General features: G+C 47.8%; 1 protein-coding gene across 1 annotated transcript in view; it reads right to left on the bottom strand.

Annotated features, from left to right (window-relative positions):
* LOC144155278 (carboxypeptidase Q-like) overlaps window positions 1–11,038 on the bottom strand; it is a 51,765-nt gene extending 40,727 nt beyond the window's left edge. Inside the window, exon 1 of the mRNA XM_077686611.1 lies at window positions 10,862–11,038. Coding sequence (XP_077542737.1) covers window positions 10,862–11,015 — 154 coding nt within the window. The 5' untranslated portion in view covers window positions 11,016–11,038. The remainder of the gene's footprint in view (window positions 1–10,861) is intronic.
* Window positions 11,039–18,852: the final 7,814 nt, after the last annotated feature.

Genomic DNA, 18,852 nt, shown 5'->3' with positions numbered 1-18,852 from the left:
TTCGGAGACGTAATATTAGCGCGTATCATGTTCAGTAAATCGTTTTGTTTATGCTGTGTTGCCAGTGCCTGACCGTGAAGGGATATATCTGGTCCCGTGCTGAAAGCGGGGCACCCGTTTGTTCTTTCTGGCGCTAAGGCATGCCCGGCTTGACCTTCTGGCAGAAAAGGATGTAACCGTCATTCATATAGGTCATTCAGACTCTCTGGCATCTCGCTTAGCAACGCCGAGGTGGCCTCGTGATGTTCCGGAAAAATCAACAAGCTGTTCGGCCCGTGGTATGGAGGCAACAACTCGGGCTTCTATCCTTGAGCCATGGGTTCGATCCCCTTTACGTGTTGGAAATTTTCGCTTTCCTTTACTTTGCCAGCATATTTATGCAGTGTAACATATTGCATTTGCACCGGCTCTTGAATTTTTGAACGTTTTATAACCTTCAGGCTGCGTTAAACAAAGGATGCCATGTATCGCGGCGTTCATTTCCCCCGAAACATACCAAGGTGTTGCAACCTTCGCATTTTACAAATATGCAGATGCCCACATTTAAAATATATAAACAGTACTGAGAAACGCCGCAATAAAAAAAAAAAAAAAAAAAAAAAAAAAGGGTAACGATTCTGCAATTCGTTTTACAGTGTAGTTGTAAATGACTTAACGAAACAGCGCGACACACGGGACAAAGGGAAGAAAAAACGACACAGGCGCTGACTAACAGCTTTATTTGAGTACAAAAAACGGAATATATAAGCAAAATGTTTTCGAAGAGCAGCTGTGAGCATTATCAGTGAACAAATTAAGTTATTTGCAAACAGAGGGAATGTTACAATCAACAGAAGGCGCTATCTCGGCAAGTATGGAACCTCTTTTTCCATGAGGGCTATTAACGGGTGCTTACGTACGAGATTCCCCTTTCGTGTATCGCAAATGCTTCACAGATTTCGCGTACGCACTGGCCTTTGTATCTTCGTAAGATACTGCATTTCTCGAACTGCGGTGTAGACATCGGCAAGCCTTGACGTGTTGAGCAAGCATGCTGCCCGTGCCAGTCTTCAGTGTGTTGGCATGCTCCCTTAACCTGTCGTTTATGCAACGCCCGGTTTGTCGGATGTACGATTTGCCACAGGGCACCAAGGGAATCTCGTACATATGCTTCCTGGCATTCGACATAGGGCATGGTGTGATTTTTCAGGCATCCTTTTTCCGCTGCTTGCTCACTATTCACTCTTCTGCAGAGCCCGCCCAGCTTGTTGGGCGGCAGAGAACAGCAGCTGCACACCAGACAGTCCCACTGTCTTTTTGAGCTTATGGCTGACACCATGAATGTATGAAATTACCGCTTTTTTCTTGCGGCTTTGTTGCAGCGTTTCCGGTGTGGCAGTCTTCCCCATGTCGTTCAAGAGTTTGCTTGCTAAGCTGTCGAGAAGCTCATCAGAGCATCGACGCTGGACTTGTGCAGTGAAACTGGTGTGCACGGTCACGGTGTCCGAAAGACCACGCCAGCGCATTCTTCGTAATGGATGTGGCGACCGCCGCTTCACAACCTTCGAATCAGCTGATGAGTGCGGGAGCAGGTTCTTCTTGGAACGCGGCGCATATGTCCAACACAAGTGTCCAGGACTCAGTTGAAAACAAGGGTCGAGGACTTGTAGCCTCTCACCCTCGGGCTCTTCTTTTGTGAGGTCAAAGTCGCAATGCACTGTTGAAAAAATGTTGAACAGTTTTTTTTTTAACTTCCTGTGGATTGTTCCTTTGGGATGTCTGGAAGATGATTAAAAATCATCAACGAACCGGAACACTTTCAGAACTGGGGCCTCCTGCAGAACTTCAAGCAGTTTTCTAACCAGATGTGCTAGCAGCAGGTCACTCAGGACCGGAGCTAGACAGGAGCCTATGCATACACCTTTCTTCTGTATGTACAGGCCGTTTTCGAAAAGAGTATACGTAGACCGCAGATAAAAGGCCACCAACTGCAGAAAGCCTTCAATGCTCACCCCGCAGGAATTTTGAAACCTGGTCGGACCAAGAGAATCTATAGCTTCTTGAACCACTTCAAAAACTTGTTCGTGTGGTAGCGAGTAGTAAGATCTCATATATCTACCGAGAACACACTGAGCGGAGAAATTCGAAAAAGATCGTGACGTCACTGCTTGCGGGCCTCCGCTCGACCAGCTCCTTCCCTCACACGGAGGATGCGACTGTCGGACCGATATCACAGATCAGAGCTGCCGTAGGTAGCACTTTCGATCGATTCCGCGTCGGCGGCAGTTTCTGCTAATGTCCCTACGTACTGATCTCGTCAGCCGCTTAATCAAAAAGCGACCGTGGACGTGATGCAGGCGCTGCGAGTGCAAATTGCCTCGGCTAGAGAACGACGCGCGACACTAGAGGCAGTGGGTGGGGTGACGCGTGCTGGGAGCAGCCGGCTGGTCTGCCTATAGTTCATGCCACAAGCTGCATGCAGCACTGTGGAGGCTACATTGTTGTCAATAGAGCGCCAACTGAGGGCGCCTAAATCACCGCTAAGGAAAGCGAGAATAGGCGCCGGGGGCTTGCGGCTCCACCTGCCGAGAGGGGAGGCTGAAAGGTCCTTTGAAAACCCCCTTCATGGTGATTTAGGCGCCCGCAATTGACGCTCTATTGACAACAATGTAGCCTCCAGAGTGCGGCATGCAGCTTGTGGTATGAACTATAGAGGTCCGCCTACAGATGTTATGCTTAACACTGCGGCGGATATTCGATTGCCGTTCTGGTAAGCGGTGCAGATGACGATTTTTAATGCAATTTGCAATCACATCATTACCTCCTTCCTAGTATGAGCAGGTTTGTTTGCACCATGAGTCCCATTTAGGGGAGCGATAACAACCTATCGTTCGAGCTAGCTACCGCGCCTGCCTGCGCCACTTCGCGGACGCGGAGGGCGCTTCGGTCGCCGACGAGCGCGGACGTGTCTTCGCAACGCTCCTGAGTTTTACGACCGCGGTACTGTCACAGAGCCCAATCGCGCAAACCGACTTCACCAACGAGTTATCCTCAAAGTAAGGACTCTCCTGACATAAATTTCATGTCGCTGCCATTCCCGATACCAGCACTACCGCCTTCCAAAATCGCCACCACGCCGCTGTGCCGCTGGGCCTAATTTTAGGGCTATCGCCATCGAGCGACACCGGCGCCCCTTGCGGTAGCCGAGGAAACCTCCTACGCAACGGCACGACCGGACTTGAGGAGCCGGACTTGAGGAGAGTCGAGTCCCGCCGTGGCAACGGCGGCTCCGTATTCACCGCAAGACAACTGAACAACCATGAACGCTGCCATCGCCCCCGGCAGCGAGAGAAATCAAACACTTCTCCAGTCCCCGCCACCTCCCACGCACCAGCACCGGAAAATGTGCCTGGCGCTTCATTAATCCAGAAGACCTCCGGCATGGAATACGCCGTTGCTGGAGAAGACATCGATCCGCAAGTCCTGAATGAGCCAGGATGGAAGGAAATTCGCCAAAGGGCGGCAGCCGCGACCGCAGCAGCCGCAGCATCCACAGCGCCGACCAACAACAAACCCGTGCGAAGGCAACACCTCAAGAAGAAAAAAACCACCCCCCAGAAGACCCGCTGCCAACGGATGATGTTAAAATCGTGCTGCGACCACAAGGAGGCCTCAACCTTACGCAAGTGAACACAGCCCTTTTGGCCGACACCATTTTCAAGCAGGCCAACCTAACCAACACTCACGAAGACCAAGTCTGAATTAACCAGCGATCAAACTTCACAGTCATCAGAACACTGTCTCAAGCACGCGCCCAACAGTACTTGAATTTCCAAACCCTTCCATGGAACAACAGCTACACCCTGGCAAACCATATCCCTCCGCCCAGTACAACTGTAACAGGGGCACTCTTTCAAGTACCCCCCAGCGACGATGACACCACCATTATGGATAGTCTCATCCAATACAATCCTACCATCACTGTCCTTGAGGCAAAACGAATCCGTGGCACAGGAATCGTTCAAGTGCTCTTTCTCGGCCCATTAATCCCCTTCTGGGTCCGATACCGTGCCATCATCCCCCGGTGTTACCCTTTCAAGCGGAAGTCGGAGGCCAGCTTGGCCTGCTGGAGACCATGGCCACAGGCGTGACGTATGCCCCAACCCTTCACCACAACCTCACTGCACCTCTTGCGGAACTCCAGGCCCGACACCCGACCATCTCTGCAAACCCAAGTGCATCCTCTTCGGCGACGCCCACCTCACCGGAGCGGCTGGCTGCCCCAAACGCTTCCAGCCACGCCGCAAGACCCCCGCAGCAAACCAGCAGACCACCACTACTGTACCACCTGGGAGTCCCAGCACTAAAGCCTATCCAGCCCTCAAGCCCCTCCACAAATAAACAGCCAGGCTGCCCAGAGCTCGGCAAGTGCCCGGGGCCTGCTCTCTACCCCACCCTCTCCGCAATCCACAACGCAACAATGACAAGATGAGATGGCGGCACTCCGTCGAGAAATGCAAGCGCTCCGCCACACAATCACCCAACTACGCCAAGAATACGAACACATCACACGCGAAAACGCCCATCTCAAACAATAAGTCTCCCTCAACAATCCGCAGCCCCCCGCACTCAATGACTCGTCAAAATCTCCCCCTCTCAAAAGACGGGCATCCGCTCCAACTAACACACCATCGGCCCCGGTAACGCATGACGCGATTACGTCCCTACGCTTTTACCGCCCTAAAAACTCACACCACGGAACAAATCAAAGCCATCCAAGTCACTGTGCACAACCTCTACCAATAAATGCTAAACTGGATACAGGCAGCCATTCTACAGCCCGTCCCACCTACCTCAGCTCATACCCTGTTAGACGCTCCAATAGAACATGGCAAAGAATTCTAAGCCGCAAATGATATGGCAATGGAATTGCAGAGGGTACAGAACTAAATGCTCTAACTTCCAGGCATTCCGCACCACACTCGACCAAACACCCCTCGTCATACAGCTACAGGAAACACACACGCCAACCAAACTTCTCAATTACAGAGCACATCAGGATACTCGTTTCCCCCAACTAAGCACTCTTGTACATAGGAATACAGCCATCCAACAACAAATGCTCACTAGTGCCCACTTAAGTCTTAAATGTCTACAGCCCACCCAAATCCACCGATACTAATTTCAAAGCGTTATTCCAAACAAGCCATACACCATTCCAAAGCCCAGTCACTACTCATTCTAGGCGACTTCAACGCGCCACATATAGCATGGAAATACACACGCTCCACCCGAAAGGGTAGAATACTATGGGAAGTTATAAAGGAACTTCAACTCACCACGCATAACGACCCTCAACAACCCACCAGGTTAGGCAATAGTGTCCAAAAGGACACAGCTCCCGACCTAACTATAACGAAAAACTTATCCAACGCCACACGGAACCCACTTCCACAATCCCTAGGAAGTGACCACTTCATCACTCAAACACAAATCATCTGTAGCGCTCATACATGCCCCCCACGAAATCAACACACCCTTACCAACTGTGACCAATTCAGAACAAACAGTCTAGACATCCCGCCCTCTAACACAGAAAGTGAGCTCGAAACATGGATCACATCTATCTTACACGCCAAAGAACAGAGTACCTCTCTCATCGACCCCAAAATCCCCACCCCATACGTTGACCCTCATATTACTCACTTATGGGAAGCTTACTGCAGCATCGAAAAACGATGGCGTAAGCACAAACACAGAAGAGCACTCAAACTCAAACTATCACACCTCCGAACACAAATAGAACAGCACGCCGAAACTCTCGCGCGATCGAATTGGAACTCCCTCTGCGACGACCTCAAAGGACAGCTCTCAACCAGAAAGGCATGGCAGATACTTCGTAGCCTCATAGACCCTAATAATACCAAACAGCAATCACAACACCGCACAACCCAATTGATCCATTCGCTCTAAACACCCCCGTAAGAAACCATAAAAACTCTTAAGGACTTTTACATCCCCCCACCGCTACCCTCAAATCACACTTTAACTTGCTACATGGGAGCACGAAATGCAGCCCTCGATTCCACTATAACTATAGAGGAAGTGAAATCGGCCATATCAACCCTACGCCGGCACACAGCCCCGGGCCACGATAAAGTCACAAATACGATACTTAGGCATCTCAATGACGACCTCATCACGCAGCTTACCGATTTCTACAACCAACACTGGACGTCAGGCACCCTTCCAGCAGCCTGGAAACACTCGGACATCACGCTATTACCTAAACCGGGCAAACCATCCTCTATACACAACCTCCGCCCCATATCTTTGACTTCCTGCATTGGGAAATTGCTAGAGCACGTCACCTACAACCGTATTCCCCACTATCTATAATCTAACAACTTATATCCTCCCAATATGTTATGCTTCCGCCCCGCCCTCTCCACACAGGATGCGCTTTTATAATTCCATTACGACTTAATAAAACACCAACCTGCCAAAGATAACTCTGCGGCGCTCTCACTTGACCTGCACAAGGCTTTTGACCACTTATCACATGAGGCAATCCTGGCAGCCATCAGCAACCTCGGTCTGGGAACCCGATTCTATATCTATATCCACAACTTCCTTTGCCAACGCACAGCCACTATCAAACTCGGCCCCATACAATCCACGCCTTTCCAATTGCCTAATCGCGGGTCTCCCCAAGGGGCAGTTCTCTCGCCACTACTTTTTAATATTACTCTTATTCTACTCGCTCACCAGCTCCTCAACATCCCCGCACTTCGCAGCACCATTTACGCAGATGATATCACCCTATGGGTGCCACGTGGCAGTGATAACCAGATAGAAGACACCTTACAAACTGGGCTTGACCACATCCTCACACACATCACACCTCTTGGCCTAACATGCTGCCCTACTTATCATGACACCTCCCAAAACCCGCCCTTCTCCTCAACCGTCAATACGACTATTTGCGAATGACAACCCCATCCCCCACACACACGAGCTAAGAATCTTGGGTCTTAGTTTCACCCACAACAGATCTACACTCTCCACACTCAAGTACCTAAAGAAAAACACAGCCCAAACTATCCACCTCATAAAACGCGTTGCCAACCACCATCATGGCTTAACGTAACTGGACACACTACGTTTATTACACAGCTTAATGATCAGCCGCATACTCTACATGCATATCAATAACACTCAAACAAACGCCCTGGATGCCATGCTCCGCAAAGCATATCGCGCGGCCTTGCTCTTTCCTCCCGGTGATCCTACCAATCGCCTTATGTCACTAGGTATCCATAACACCATCGCTGAACTTCTTAAGGCCCACCGAACAGTCCAACTCGCCACACGCTCCACCACACCCACGGGCCATTACATACTCCAAATCACAAGGCATACACCCCTCACAACATCCACTAACCCCCAACCTATTCCACGCAACATCCGAGCTCTCATCCGCATCAAACCGCTTCCCCGTCACATGCACCTCATATTCCATGGCAACCGCCGAGCAGCTCGTGCAAGTCATCATGCAAAACTCCACCCTCCTGCAAAACACAGCCTGTGCGTAGATGCAGCCAAATACCCACACAAACCGGCCTATGCCCTCGCGGTTACCGGACCTGACATTAACGTCCCGACACACACTGCCACCATCTCCACCTCATGTGCAACTACGGCGGAGGAAGCGGACATTGCCCTTGCGCTCTCCCGGAGTCCCTCCCCCAATCACCGTCCTATCAGACTCGCAGCAGGCCATCCAGCACTTCACCAAAGGCTTTATATCCCCCGTAGCCCTCAAAATTATTCTCCAAAGCCCCCCGACCGACCCCGTGCAACTGGTGTGGACCCCGGCCCACACCGGCATAGGTGCTAACGACGCAGCGAATGCACACGCTCGAGCTCTTTTTTTCCGGGCCGCTTTTTCTCGTACACCTATACACGGGCCTCCCGAGAACGAGACCTCCGAGTCTCTCCTCAGTTTCAGAGAAATTACCCGCCATGCTCTCCCACCCCCACACCCACACCTATCCCCCGAGGCTGCCCACATGTGGCGGATACTACAAACGCACACGTTCCCTCATCGTACTCAACTAATACATACGCATCCACATCAATTCCACACACCCCACTGCCCCAAGTTCGGTCAGCTGGATACGCTGTATCACTCTCTTTGCGAATGTCCTGCTGATCCATACTCCCCACTCCCCTCCTCATCCCACTGGGAGCAGGCCCTGGGCAGCTCCGAGGAGTCCAGCCAAGTGCTGGTCACCTCCCGAGCTCTGGCGGTCGTGGCGGACCTCTGGTCCTCCGCCACGCCCCCCCCACCCCACGCCCCCGCGCTAACACGGTTGTTTAAATAAAGTTTTGTTCTCTCTCTCTCTCTCTCTCTCTCTCTCTCTCTCTTCTCTCTCTCTCTCTCTCTCTCTCTCTCTCTCTCTCTCTCTCTCTCTCTCTCTCGCTCGCTCGCTCGCGCGCGCGCGCGGGCACCGCCCACATATAGTATACGCGGCTCCTCAGTGCGCCTGTCGTGTGCCCGGCGCGTTTTCGCGTCCAGTGTAATAAAAAGCAATAAAAATTGAGTGCCTGGAATCGCTGTAGAACTTAGGTCGCGGCGAGCTTCCCGATGAGCCAACGAAATCCCGGTGCATCCGCTGCCAACGATCGGATCGTTTACAGCTCGAGAGCAAAAGCTCCCGATTTCCATATACTTAAGCAAAACGCTTGTGGGGAAGGGAGATCGAGGCCACTTGTGGTTAGCAGCAAACAGCTTAGCCACTCAGCAGCTTCTGCGGTCACACTTGTCAATTATTAACAATTTGCAGGTGTCGTACCTTTTAAAGAAGTTATGAAATGCAAAACGTTTGCACACATCGGGTGTGGGCTTTCGCTGTTGCGCAGTGGAGCACTCCTGCAGCCTGACTGCTCCAATAAAGTCGCAGCTAGGGAAGGGCAAAGTCGTTTTATATCCCCTGCAAGCTGCCGAGAATGACATTTCGTTTGGTCAGCTTGCACTACGCTCGCGCTTCCATCAGCAACAGACCATTGCTACTGTGGTGCTCATTCATTTCCCCTGTTGTTACATAGAGCGTGATAGTGTTCAATTGTCTGGAGAAGATTCCAAAGTGCGCGAGCGGGTACGAAGTTGATGGTACGTGAAAGAAAAAAAGGCCTGAATTGCATTGACTGTGCAATATCAACAACGGAGGGGCGAACCATTTCGGCATGAACCGGCAACCGTGATTTCTTTTTTCGGTTCAGTTACGGTTCGTGTTCAGTTCCGGTTCGACACCCTGATATATATATATATATATATATATATATATATATATATATATATATATATATATATATATATATATATATATATATATATATATATATATATATATATATATATATATATATATATATTTATATATATATATATATATATATATATATATATATATATATATATATACAGAATAAATGCTGGCAGTCTACAACGCCAAAGAAGGCATCGGGGAATGGTTAGACTTTTTTTTACCGTTAGTGACGTTACATTATTCATTTTTTTATTAACTACGTGAGAAAGAAAGAAAGAAAAACACGCGCCCAGAGTGGGGACCGAACCCACGCCTTTCGATTAGACCTCGAATGTCTCACCCAGATAGCCGAATTGGTAAGGCATTCGAGATCTAATCGAAAGGCATGGGTTCGGTGCCCACTCTGGGCGCGTGTTTTTCTTTCTTTCTCACGTAGTAATAAAAAAAAATAATAATGTAACATCCCTAACGGTAAAAAAAAAATAGTCTAACCATTCCCCGATGCCTTCTTTGGAGTTGTAAACTGCCGGCATTTCTTTCTGTATTTCCTAACGAGCCCCTCATTTCCAAACCCTATTATCGTGCGAAAGCTTAGCGAGGGCCTCGGTTCTGGCAGCCTTGATGCCAAGGTAGCATAAGAGGGTTTCCCGCCAGTTACCTGCTTATGACAGGCTGTAGACGTTCGCGTCACGCCCCGGGGGTGGAAAAGAAGGTCCCCTTCTCCCCGTGTAGTCTGAGTGGCGCTGGATACCACCCTCAAGCGTCAGATACAGTTGTAGTAAATATAAATACCCCACAAAGTGAAGGAGAGCACAGTCGCCCAGATAGCCGAATTGGTAAGGCATTCGAGATCTAATCGAAAGGGAGGGTTCGGTCCCCACTCTGGGTGCGTGTTTTTCTTTCTTTCTCACGTAGTTAATAAAAAAATAATAATGTAACGTCCCTAACGGTAAAAAAAATAGTCTAACCATTCCCCGATGCCTTCTTTGGCGTTGTAGACTGCCGGCATTTCTTTCTGTATTTCCTAACGAGCCCCTCATTTCCAAACCCCATTATATATATATATATATATATATATATATATATATATATATATATATATATATATATATATATATATATATATATATATATATATATATATATATATATATATATATATATATATATATATATATATATATATATATATATATATATGTGTGTGTGTGTGTGTGTGTGTGTGTGTGTGTGTGTGTGTGTGTGTGTGTGTGTGTGTGTGTAAGAAAACAGGCTTCACTGCAAAGTTGCAAGCCATGAGGCGCAACTCTACGGACGGCAACTTTTGACGACTTTTGGCGCACCCCGAAATTATAGAGGTTTCTAAGAAGTTATATGCTAGCGATCCAAATAAAATCTTACTGTATTCAATATATCGCCTTTATGAAACACTTCTAGGATAGACTCCTCTTGAGAATACCTACCCAATGCCCAAAAAAAGCTGAGCATAGGCCGGCCCTCCCATTGGGGCGAGTCCTCTCTGGCCGGCAAGTGCAGTAGCTCGGGCATACCTTTTTCTGCTCCAGTGCGGAAGAGCTTGATGAGGTCCTGCACTTGTTCGCTGGCGTTGCGTATCTCTCGGAACTGCAGGTCAGGAACAATGCACACGGCCTGGGCGCGCAGGGCCGCAGCCGCCAGGAGCGCGGCCGCCACGCACAACGCCATTCTGGGCTGCCTGCGGCGTGCGAGGCTCCTCAGGAACTGAGGTAACCGCCAAGATTCTCCGGTGGCGGACACCGGAAGCGCGGTGTCGCTCGCCAGCGACGAATACCCGCCGGCTAGCACCTTTTTCTGCTGCTTTCGTACGTTCGCTGCTGCGGGCACAAATAGCAAGGCGGGGCTAGAATGGTCCGCTGGGGCGTCACGAGGGTACGAATCCCTTGGACGTCCCTTCGCCCACCCTTGATATATATGCTACCCTGAGCGATCAAAATAACATACAAAAGGTGGAACATACAAAAGGTGTGTATGTGTTGCACTCTCGTTCGCGCTAAAACAGAGACCGAGTAAAGACATGCACCGCAGTACAACGTTCCCTGTCATGATATTTCCCTAAAATGAGTATCATCACAATAAAATAAGCGAATGAACACCGAACGTGGTTGAGAATTCAATTTTAACACGTGGTAAATAGACTTGGACATTCGCCAGGCTCCTCCCGCGTTCCAGAGAGCATTGACCAATTCATCCAAGAATTCTGAGAGTAAATGATTAATAAATATCAGAGGCACGACTTATGAACATCAATTCATTTTAAAACGGGAAAAAAGCGTATGGGCGGTACAGGACGAGCGAAGAGACGAACAGAATTTATTGCTTCAGCTACAACATGGCAGCGATCGAGGAAACGCTGAATAGAGAAACAGAGAGACAAAAACATCTTTATTTGTCCTTCTACGAAGGCTTCTGCGTTGCTGGGTTGGAGCTGCTGTTACCAGTCGTCCCCAAGGACTGCTTCAACGTGTTGGAGGCGGGCCTCCCAGTGGTCCTCTGCTGCAAATCTTAATGAGGAGGTGGGCAAGTGTCGGACTGGGGATGGGAACCGGCCGGTGCTTTTCATGCGCTTACGGATAGCGAGTTTGAGCTGGTTTTGGGGATCCCTGGGGGGTCGAGCCACTCCGCCCAAGTGCCAGGTGGAGGGGAAAGGGACTCTGTGTATAGCTTCTTTGCCTTTATAATCTCTGCGGAGTCCCACATGTAGGCAGTGCTGGTTGTTAAGGTATCCGTGACCGCAGCGTGAGCAGCTAGGGTGGCCAGGTTTCTTTTCTATGTAGTGGATGATATGCGGGGTGCGTAGCACACCTGCTTGAGCTCGGCGGACACAACTTGTCTTCGATCGCGGCCAAGAGATAAGGGAATGCAGTGTGTGTCCTGATATGTGCGCAGCTCAACCAATTTTTGGTGATGTAACGTAACAGCGCAATAAACGACGAGGGACACATGAGATATTCACACAAAATTTCACAAAAAATGTGAAACCTCTGATAAAACCACATAAAGGCCTGATAACCGCTACAGGGTTAGGTGGAATCTAAAAAAAAGCTTTTCCTCCTCGCACAGCGTCAGAGAAGGCTGGCTTACACATGCGGTTCACCTCTTGTTGATATGATAATCTTCAACAACTTCTCGTGTCAGCTGGTCTTTATGTGTGAAAGTCTTAGCTGGTCTTGAAAGCTGGTCTTTGTGTGTCTCGTCGTTTATTGCGCTGTTAAATTGCATCATTAATACGTACGAACTCGCCCAACTTTCCATTTTGTTGAAAATTTTGGTGCCTGGCTTTTCTTCGACGCGGCTGGTGTGGTGGTCGTATTCCTCCCGGAGCGCAATCGGAGGCTCAGACTCGCGGAAGGGAGTTTCGCGCGCGAGTTGGTGAGCCGCCAGATTTCCTGGTATTCCTTTATGTTCTGGGATCTAGCGGAGTTCGACCGAAAGCTCCGGTTGGGAGGTTAAATGCACTTAGAGACTGATGCGTATGTGCGTGGATAATTTGTTGCGTCAGAAGAGGCGGATCGCATCCTGGTTGTCAGTCAGTATGAGCAGTTTCCTTCGGCTGGTAAAGTTCGTGATGGCATATGCTATGGCTAACGCCTTGGCATGACCAGGATCATGAATTCCCAGGAAGCGGCGAGTACTTTTTCAAATCAAATCAAATCAAATCACTTTATTCAAACATCCTAGGACGCTTAGGGGCACGGACAAAAAGCCCAGAAAAGGCTTGAAGGGGGTCCGTGCCCTTACAAGACATACAGTGGAAAGCGGAGCACGTTAAGTATACACTCAGTGAATTTGAATTTGCAGACGCAGCCGCTCGTAGACACAAATGTACAGACACAGATTGCGATATAAATAACAAAGTTAAACAATATCAGGGTGGGAGAACAAGAATGATTTGATGTACATAAAATGCGTAAGATTTTAAAAAGCATAAAAGAAAACGCTAGGACAATGCGCGTTACACTAAAACAAAGTATGCGTCAGAACAAAATGTGCGCGATAAGAAGCACTGGACCGATTCAGATGACACAAAACTGAAAACGAACTCAGGATATTGCTACCTGCACTTTGGTTCAGTTTACAGAAATGTTTTGCGTAAATCTCTAAATGATTTATTTATCACATCTGTGGTATGTTTTTCGTACAGTTCGTTCCGGGCGGGCGGAAAGTAAAATTTCAACATCTGTTTTCCGTAATTAGTGCGGCAAACATTAGCTTTCATTTTTCGGGATTTCGTGCACAATACTCGGGATAGTGCGTTGTAAGCCCGGCTAATTCAGCTAATGAACTGTTGTGCTTAACTATTTCCGACTTGTAATAACGGATCAGTCTATAGATGTATAAAGAGTGCATGCACACGGATAATATTAAATTTTGTTAACAGTTCTGCTGTGTGATAATAGTATTGGGCCTTGGCTATTATGCGGATTACACGTTTCTGTATACGCGATAGTTTATCAATATTTTCAGCTGTTGTCGTTGCCCAATCCAGAGCGTCGTAATTTCGAGGAAAACAGAGAATTGTAGAGCAGTGTATTCACTGAAATGGGAAAAGATGAACAATAGCGCCGCAAATACCCAGCCGCACGCTAAATTTTTTGCAAGGTATGACGTGGTCGTCCCACGACATACTTTCTGCGAAAATGATTCCAAGAGTTTTAAAATGGTGAACGACTTCAATTGCACTGTTGTTCATTACAAGCGACGCAAGATCAAAAACTTTTTGACGTGGGTGAAACATCACAGCCTTAGTCTTACTAACGTTGATTTTTAGATCATTTTCACTTGCCCAGTTTATTTGTTCCGATGCGCTATTTGCTCGTTCAGCTAAAACGATGCTTGACTGCCCAGTGAAAAACACACTTGTGTCGTCGGCGTATAAAATATAGAAAGCAGATTCGCCGATATTAACTATATCATTGATATAAATTAAAAACAAGAACGGCCCTAAAATACTCCCCTGAGGAACCCCTGAAGTTACTTGCTTTACGGCTGAGCAATGTGCGTAACGCCTCGAGCGCGGCCTGTAGGGGCGCTACTGAAATCCCCCTAGCGGCCCGTTTCGAAAGCAGGCGCGGGAGTCCCCGGCCCGCTCCCCCCTGTCGCCGTTGCTTTTGGGGCTCGTTCAAGACAGCGATTTACCGTTTGTCCGCGTTCGAAATACCGAATAACGTGGAGCAGGCACTCTGTTTGCAAGCCTGGTGTGTTCACGAGAGTATAAACGTTTATGACGCGATCTTAGAAAGATCTATATGAGCGCGGGGCGTGTGTCACAGGCCGGCGTCCCGAAGCGAGCATTTGCATGCAGCTGATTGCAATCTGCTGCCCTGAAATTTAATGGCAGTGTCTCCGTAAGCAGTGTTTCCTCCGATGGTCATGTTGCGGCCATACACACTATGATGTAAATCGACTTTGTGCACTACAAAATCCAGCGGAGCACTCATATCTGACAGCACGCAAGTTACGCCTGCCAATATTACATATCAGATATTGGTCAGTACCCTGAACAAGCCAATGCGGCGTAAATTTCGCAAACATTGTACCAAAGAAGTACGATGGATAATGCAAAATTACACTCCGGAGTCAGCACACGGCGACAAATTTAATGCTGGGTCGTCTTGTCCCGAGGTGAGCGCTCTCTATAAGATTCATCTCTTACATTTATCCTCCACGAGAAGCGCGAAGATGGGCTTATAGAGTAATCCGCGTCCGCGACCAAACTCTTCTTCGAAACATCGTCGTATGACACAGAGAGACTGCAGAATGTAGCATAAACCTAAATCAGAGACCCTTATCAGATACGACACTCTTCCAACGAGCCCGTGTGTACGAGATTTGGGCGCACGTTAAGGATCTCCAGGTGGTCAAAATTAATCCGGAGCCCTCCACTACGGCGTGCCTCATCGTCTCCGTTGCGTCAGCGCGATAAACCCTGCAATCAGTCAATCAACTCTTTCAACGACACCTCGTATTTCTTGTGAACTGCCTACCCTGTATTCTTCAAAAAATGCGTCCGCCGAGTGATCAGCCATTCGTTGAAGGCGAAAAACAAACGAAAAGTGAACACGCAGCTTGTGTGTGATTACTAAAACGTTCATTCCTTGATTTCGCTCCGCATTTGTAAACAACGATAGTTGAGCGTCCTCCTCCTCCCCCCCCCCCCCCCCCCGATTGTCTAGCGAAATATCAGTGCATTTCGCATATAGTTGGTCTGGTGAATACTACCTTGCTCAAACAAACGTCTTTAGCATTTCAGAAGCTGCTCTCGGTTTTTTTTTTTTTTTTTTTTTTCATTCCCGTACGACTATTCTATTTATTCCTGACTTGCAGACCATTCATTTTCCCGTGGTTTCATTAACATATACCTTGGTTCTTACTATAAGACATGAGTGGGCACATATCTGACAATGCACAGCCTTTGAGTGTACTTAACATTTTCGCGTGGCTTATATTCCAATAAAAGGCACAAGTTTTTGTCAGCTATTGGGTTATCACATCCCCGAAACATATTTTTCTACGACGTACATATTCGAAGCAAAGCCGCATTTGTTTTCTGCGCTGCAAAACGAACCAACCTCTTATAGTGCCAATGTCAGGTCTAAACGAGGTGACAATAAATAGAATTCACTTGTGCTGACGTGTTCGAAGGTGACAGCGGTGAGATGCTGCTGCCGTCGCCGACGACCGCAAGAGCGGCCAAGAAGCGCGCAGAACCGCCTCCCCGGGTAGCTCTTGTTGGCGTTCGAGCGCTCTACCAAGACGCAGCTGTTTTTTTTAAGCACCCTAAACGTGCAGTTAGCTTACAGACGTCACCATAACAAGTTGTTTAGTGCGCGGAAAGGCAAAGAGAAGCGAAAGAGAACCAAAACACTGCGTGACCACCTATCAGCCACGCAGCGCTAATCCCGCAAACGCCGCGGAGAAGCGGCGGCAGGCGGCGCAGCGATCGCGAATCTCGAGGCGTATTGTGTCCGATATTGTAAGTAAGAAATTAATAAAGAAAGCACTTTTCCACGGAAGCCGTAGTATTCGAGCTTCTGAATGAGGAAGTGGTGGTTGATGAGGTCGAAAGCTTTCGTGAAATCTAAAAGAAGGCCTAACACCACATTTTGCTTTTCAAAATTGTCTAGTATCAGTTCTTTTGAGCCAGCAAGGCTAATTCAGTCGATTTATTCTTTTGAAAGCCGTACTTCACAGGCGTTATGAGTTTGTGCTTGTTGGAGAAAGCCAGCAGACGTTGAAGAATCAATTTTTTGAGTCCCTTGGAAAAGACGGAGAGGGTAGAAATCGGGCGATAATTTGACAGATGATCTTTGCTGCCTTTTTTATAGATTACGGTAACTCTTGCGGATTGCATGTTTCGCAGAAACGCAGCGGACTACAAGCAAGCATTAAATATATGCGTAAAAAATGGTGCGACTCCGTCGATGGCGTATTTAATTGGTGTGATTTGAAGGCCATAAGCATCTTCCGTCTTACTTTTGCTGAGCGACACAAACGCTTCAATAACTTCATCATTAGTGACTGGTTTTAAAAACATAGTGTGACCCTTATTTGGCTCCATGTAAGAGTAATTGGCAGTTTTGTTTTGTGGTTGTGCCACGGAAAGAAAGTAATTATTAAAGGCGTCGGTCAGTTTTATCCCGCTTATTTCCACATTATTTATAGCTACTTTTGAGACAGTTTCGCGTGGCTGCCTGGATAGAAGGTTGACTACCTTCCACACGTCCTGCGATCGTCCTGCCGATGAATTAAAAAGTTTGGTGTGGTAACGCCTCTTGGCGTTACGAAATTCTTTATTTACGAAATTTCGGTATTCTTTATACATTTTTAATGTGTCAGGTTTTCTAGTTTGCAGAAACTTGGCGTAGAGTTTATCTCGCTTTTTAATAAGCCTTAGAATGTTAGATGTGAACCAAGGCTTAAGAGCGTTTTTAGGTCGTTTGAATAAAACAACTGGAAAACACTCATGGTATGCGCAAGAAATTTTTTTCCATTACCTTATCATAAGCTTCTTCGGGGTTTGTCAATTCAAGTACGTCGACCCAACTCAAACTGGCTAAACGACAGTGTCTCTGGGTTAATTGCGCGGTAATGAAATGATCGTTCTGGGAGTTTGCTTGTGTTAATGATTAGTTCGGCAGATAATAAAATCGGAAGGTGATCACTTAGCGCATAATTAATGACTCCACATTTCACACAAGATGTATTAATACTGGTGATGAACAGGCCTAATAGAGTATGTGACGTTTCTGTTATGCGTGTGGGTGATGCTATAACATTCTTACATAGGTGAGTGTTTAACAGTACTTGTAGATTTATTTTTACACTGTTATCAGCCAGCCAGTTTGTATTGAGGTAACCACCAAGAATTAATTTATATTTGTTCTACGAACTCAAGAATGGAATCCAGAAATTAAAAAAAAACTGGCTAGTATCTCCAGAGGGTAGACGGTAACAAGCACAAAATAAGGTTGAACTAGACTTTAGGATCCGTTATTACAAGTCGGTGAGCGACAACGCCAGCCCTGGTAACCAAACGGGCCTGTATGTCCTGGTCTGAGCTGCGCAGCGCGGCTTCCCACCGTTCCTCGGAGGGTATTTCGGGTTTTTTTGGGGAAAGCTAGCACATATGATATAAGGAGTAATAGTGAGGGAGTGATAGTGAGTGTCCAGTGCACCGCATGAGGGGCAGTAGGCAGAGAAGGATTAATGTGGGTGTGAGTGTACGAGTTTTTTTCTATGGGGGAAAGTGTCTCTGTAGCAGGCGCCTTATGTGCGCGGCCTGCAGTGTCAGTGATGGTTGAGGAGCTGGTAGGCTTCTGCGAAGGAGGTGTTAGTGTGGTACAGCACAGCGCTCGTCCTGTCTCCTTCTTTGCCTTAGTCTTCGTGTGTGCGCACTGTTAGGGAAGATGAATAAGTACCAACTCGCCCAATTGTCGGTTCTTGTGTTAGTGTGGCATGGAGCAGCGGCCCGATGGCTGGGTAGATAGGCGGCAGAGGAGAGATAGGTTTATTCTTGGACGAAACCAGCGCGAACTTAAACAAACATAAAGTAAGTAGAACGCAAGGACAGCCGCTGGCCTAAAAACTAAAGGTTAATATCAAGGGAAGGGTGAATAAAATACCTAACACAAAACAATAAAAAAACACAGCGCATGAGCAAAACAAGTTTACTAAAGGCGCGGTGATAAGGCGACTAGATAGACACCGGCTATACAGTCAAGGGCCACGCAGATCGGCAATCTCTTTGGGATGAATACACAGGCTTGCTTGGCTGACACGCTTGTCTATTCTTTCTGCTATGTGGAACTCTTCCATAATTTCGCGGGGCGTTTGTTCACGGTGCCTAAATAAAATCTCAGTGGCAGGAAAATTAGGTTTACATTCCCGGCACTTAGTACAATGTGAAGAAAGATGCGATGATGGGGGGCCCTTTAATGACAATTCATGCTCCCTCAAACGCACGTTGATACAACTTGTGTTCCACTTCCTTTGTCTTCGTTTA

The sequence above is a fragment of the Haemaphysalis longicornis genome, unplaced genomic scaffold (assembly GCF_048455015.1).
Source record: "Haemaphysalis longicornis isolate Haplotype H1 unplaced genomic scaffold, Haemaphysalis longicornis Haplotype H1 scaffold_1, whole genome shotgun sequence".
NCBI classification, from domain to species: Eukaryota; Metazoa; Arthropoda; class Arachnida; order Ixodida; family Ixodidae; genus Haemaphysalis; species Haemaphysalis longicornis.
The sequence above is the reverse complement of the archived record's forward strand: the minus strand, read 5'-3'. Positions and strand labels throughout refer to the sequence as shown.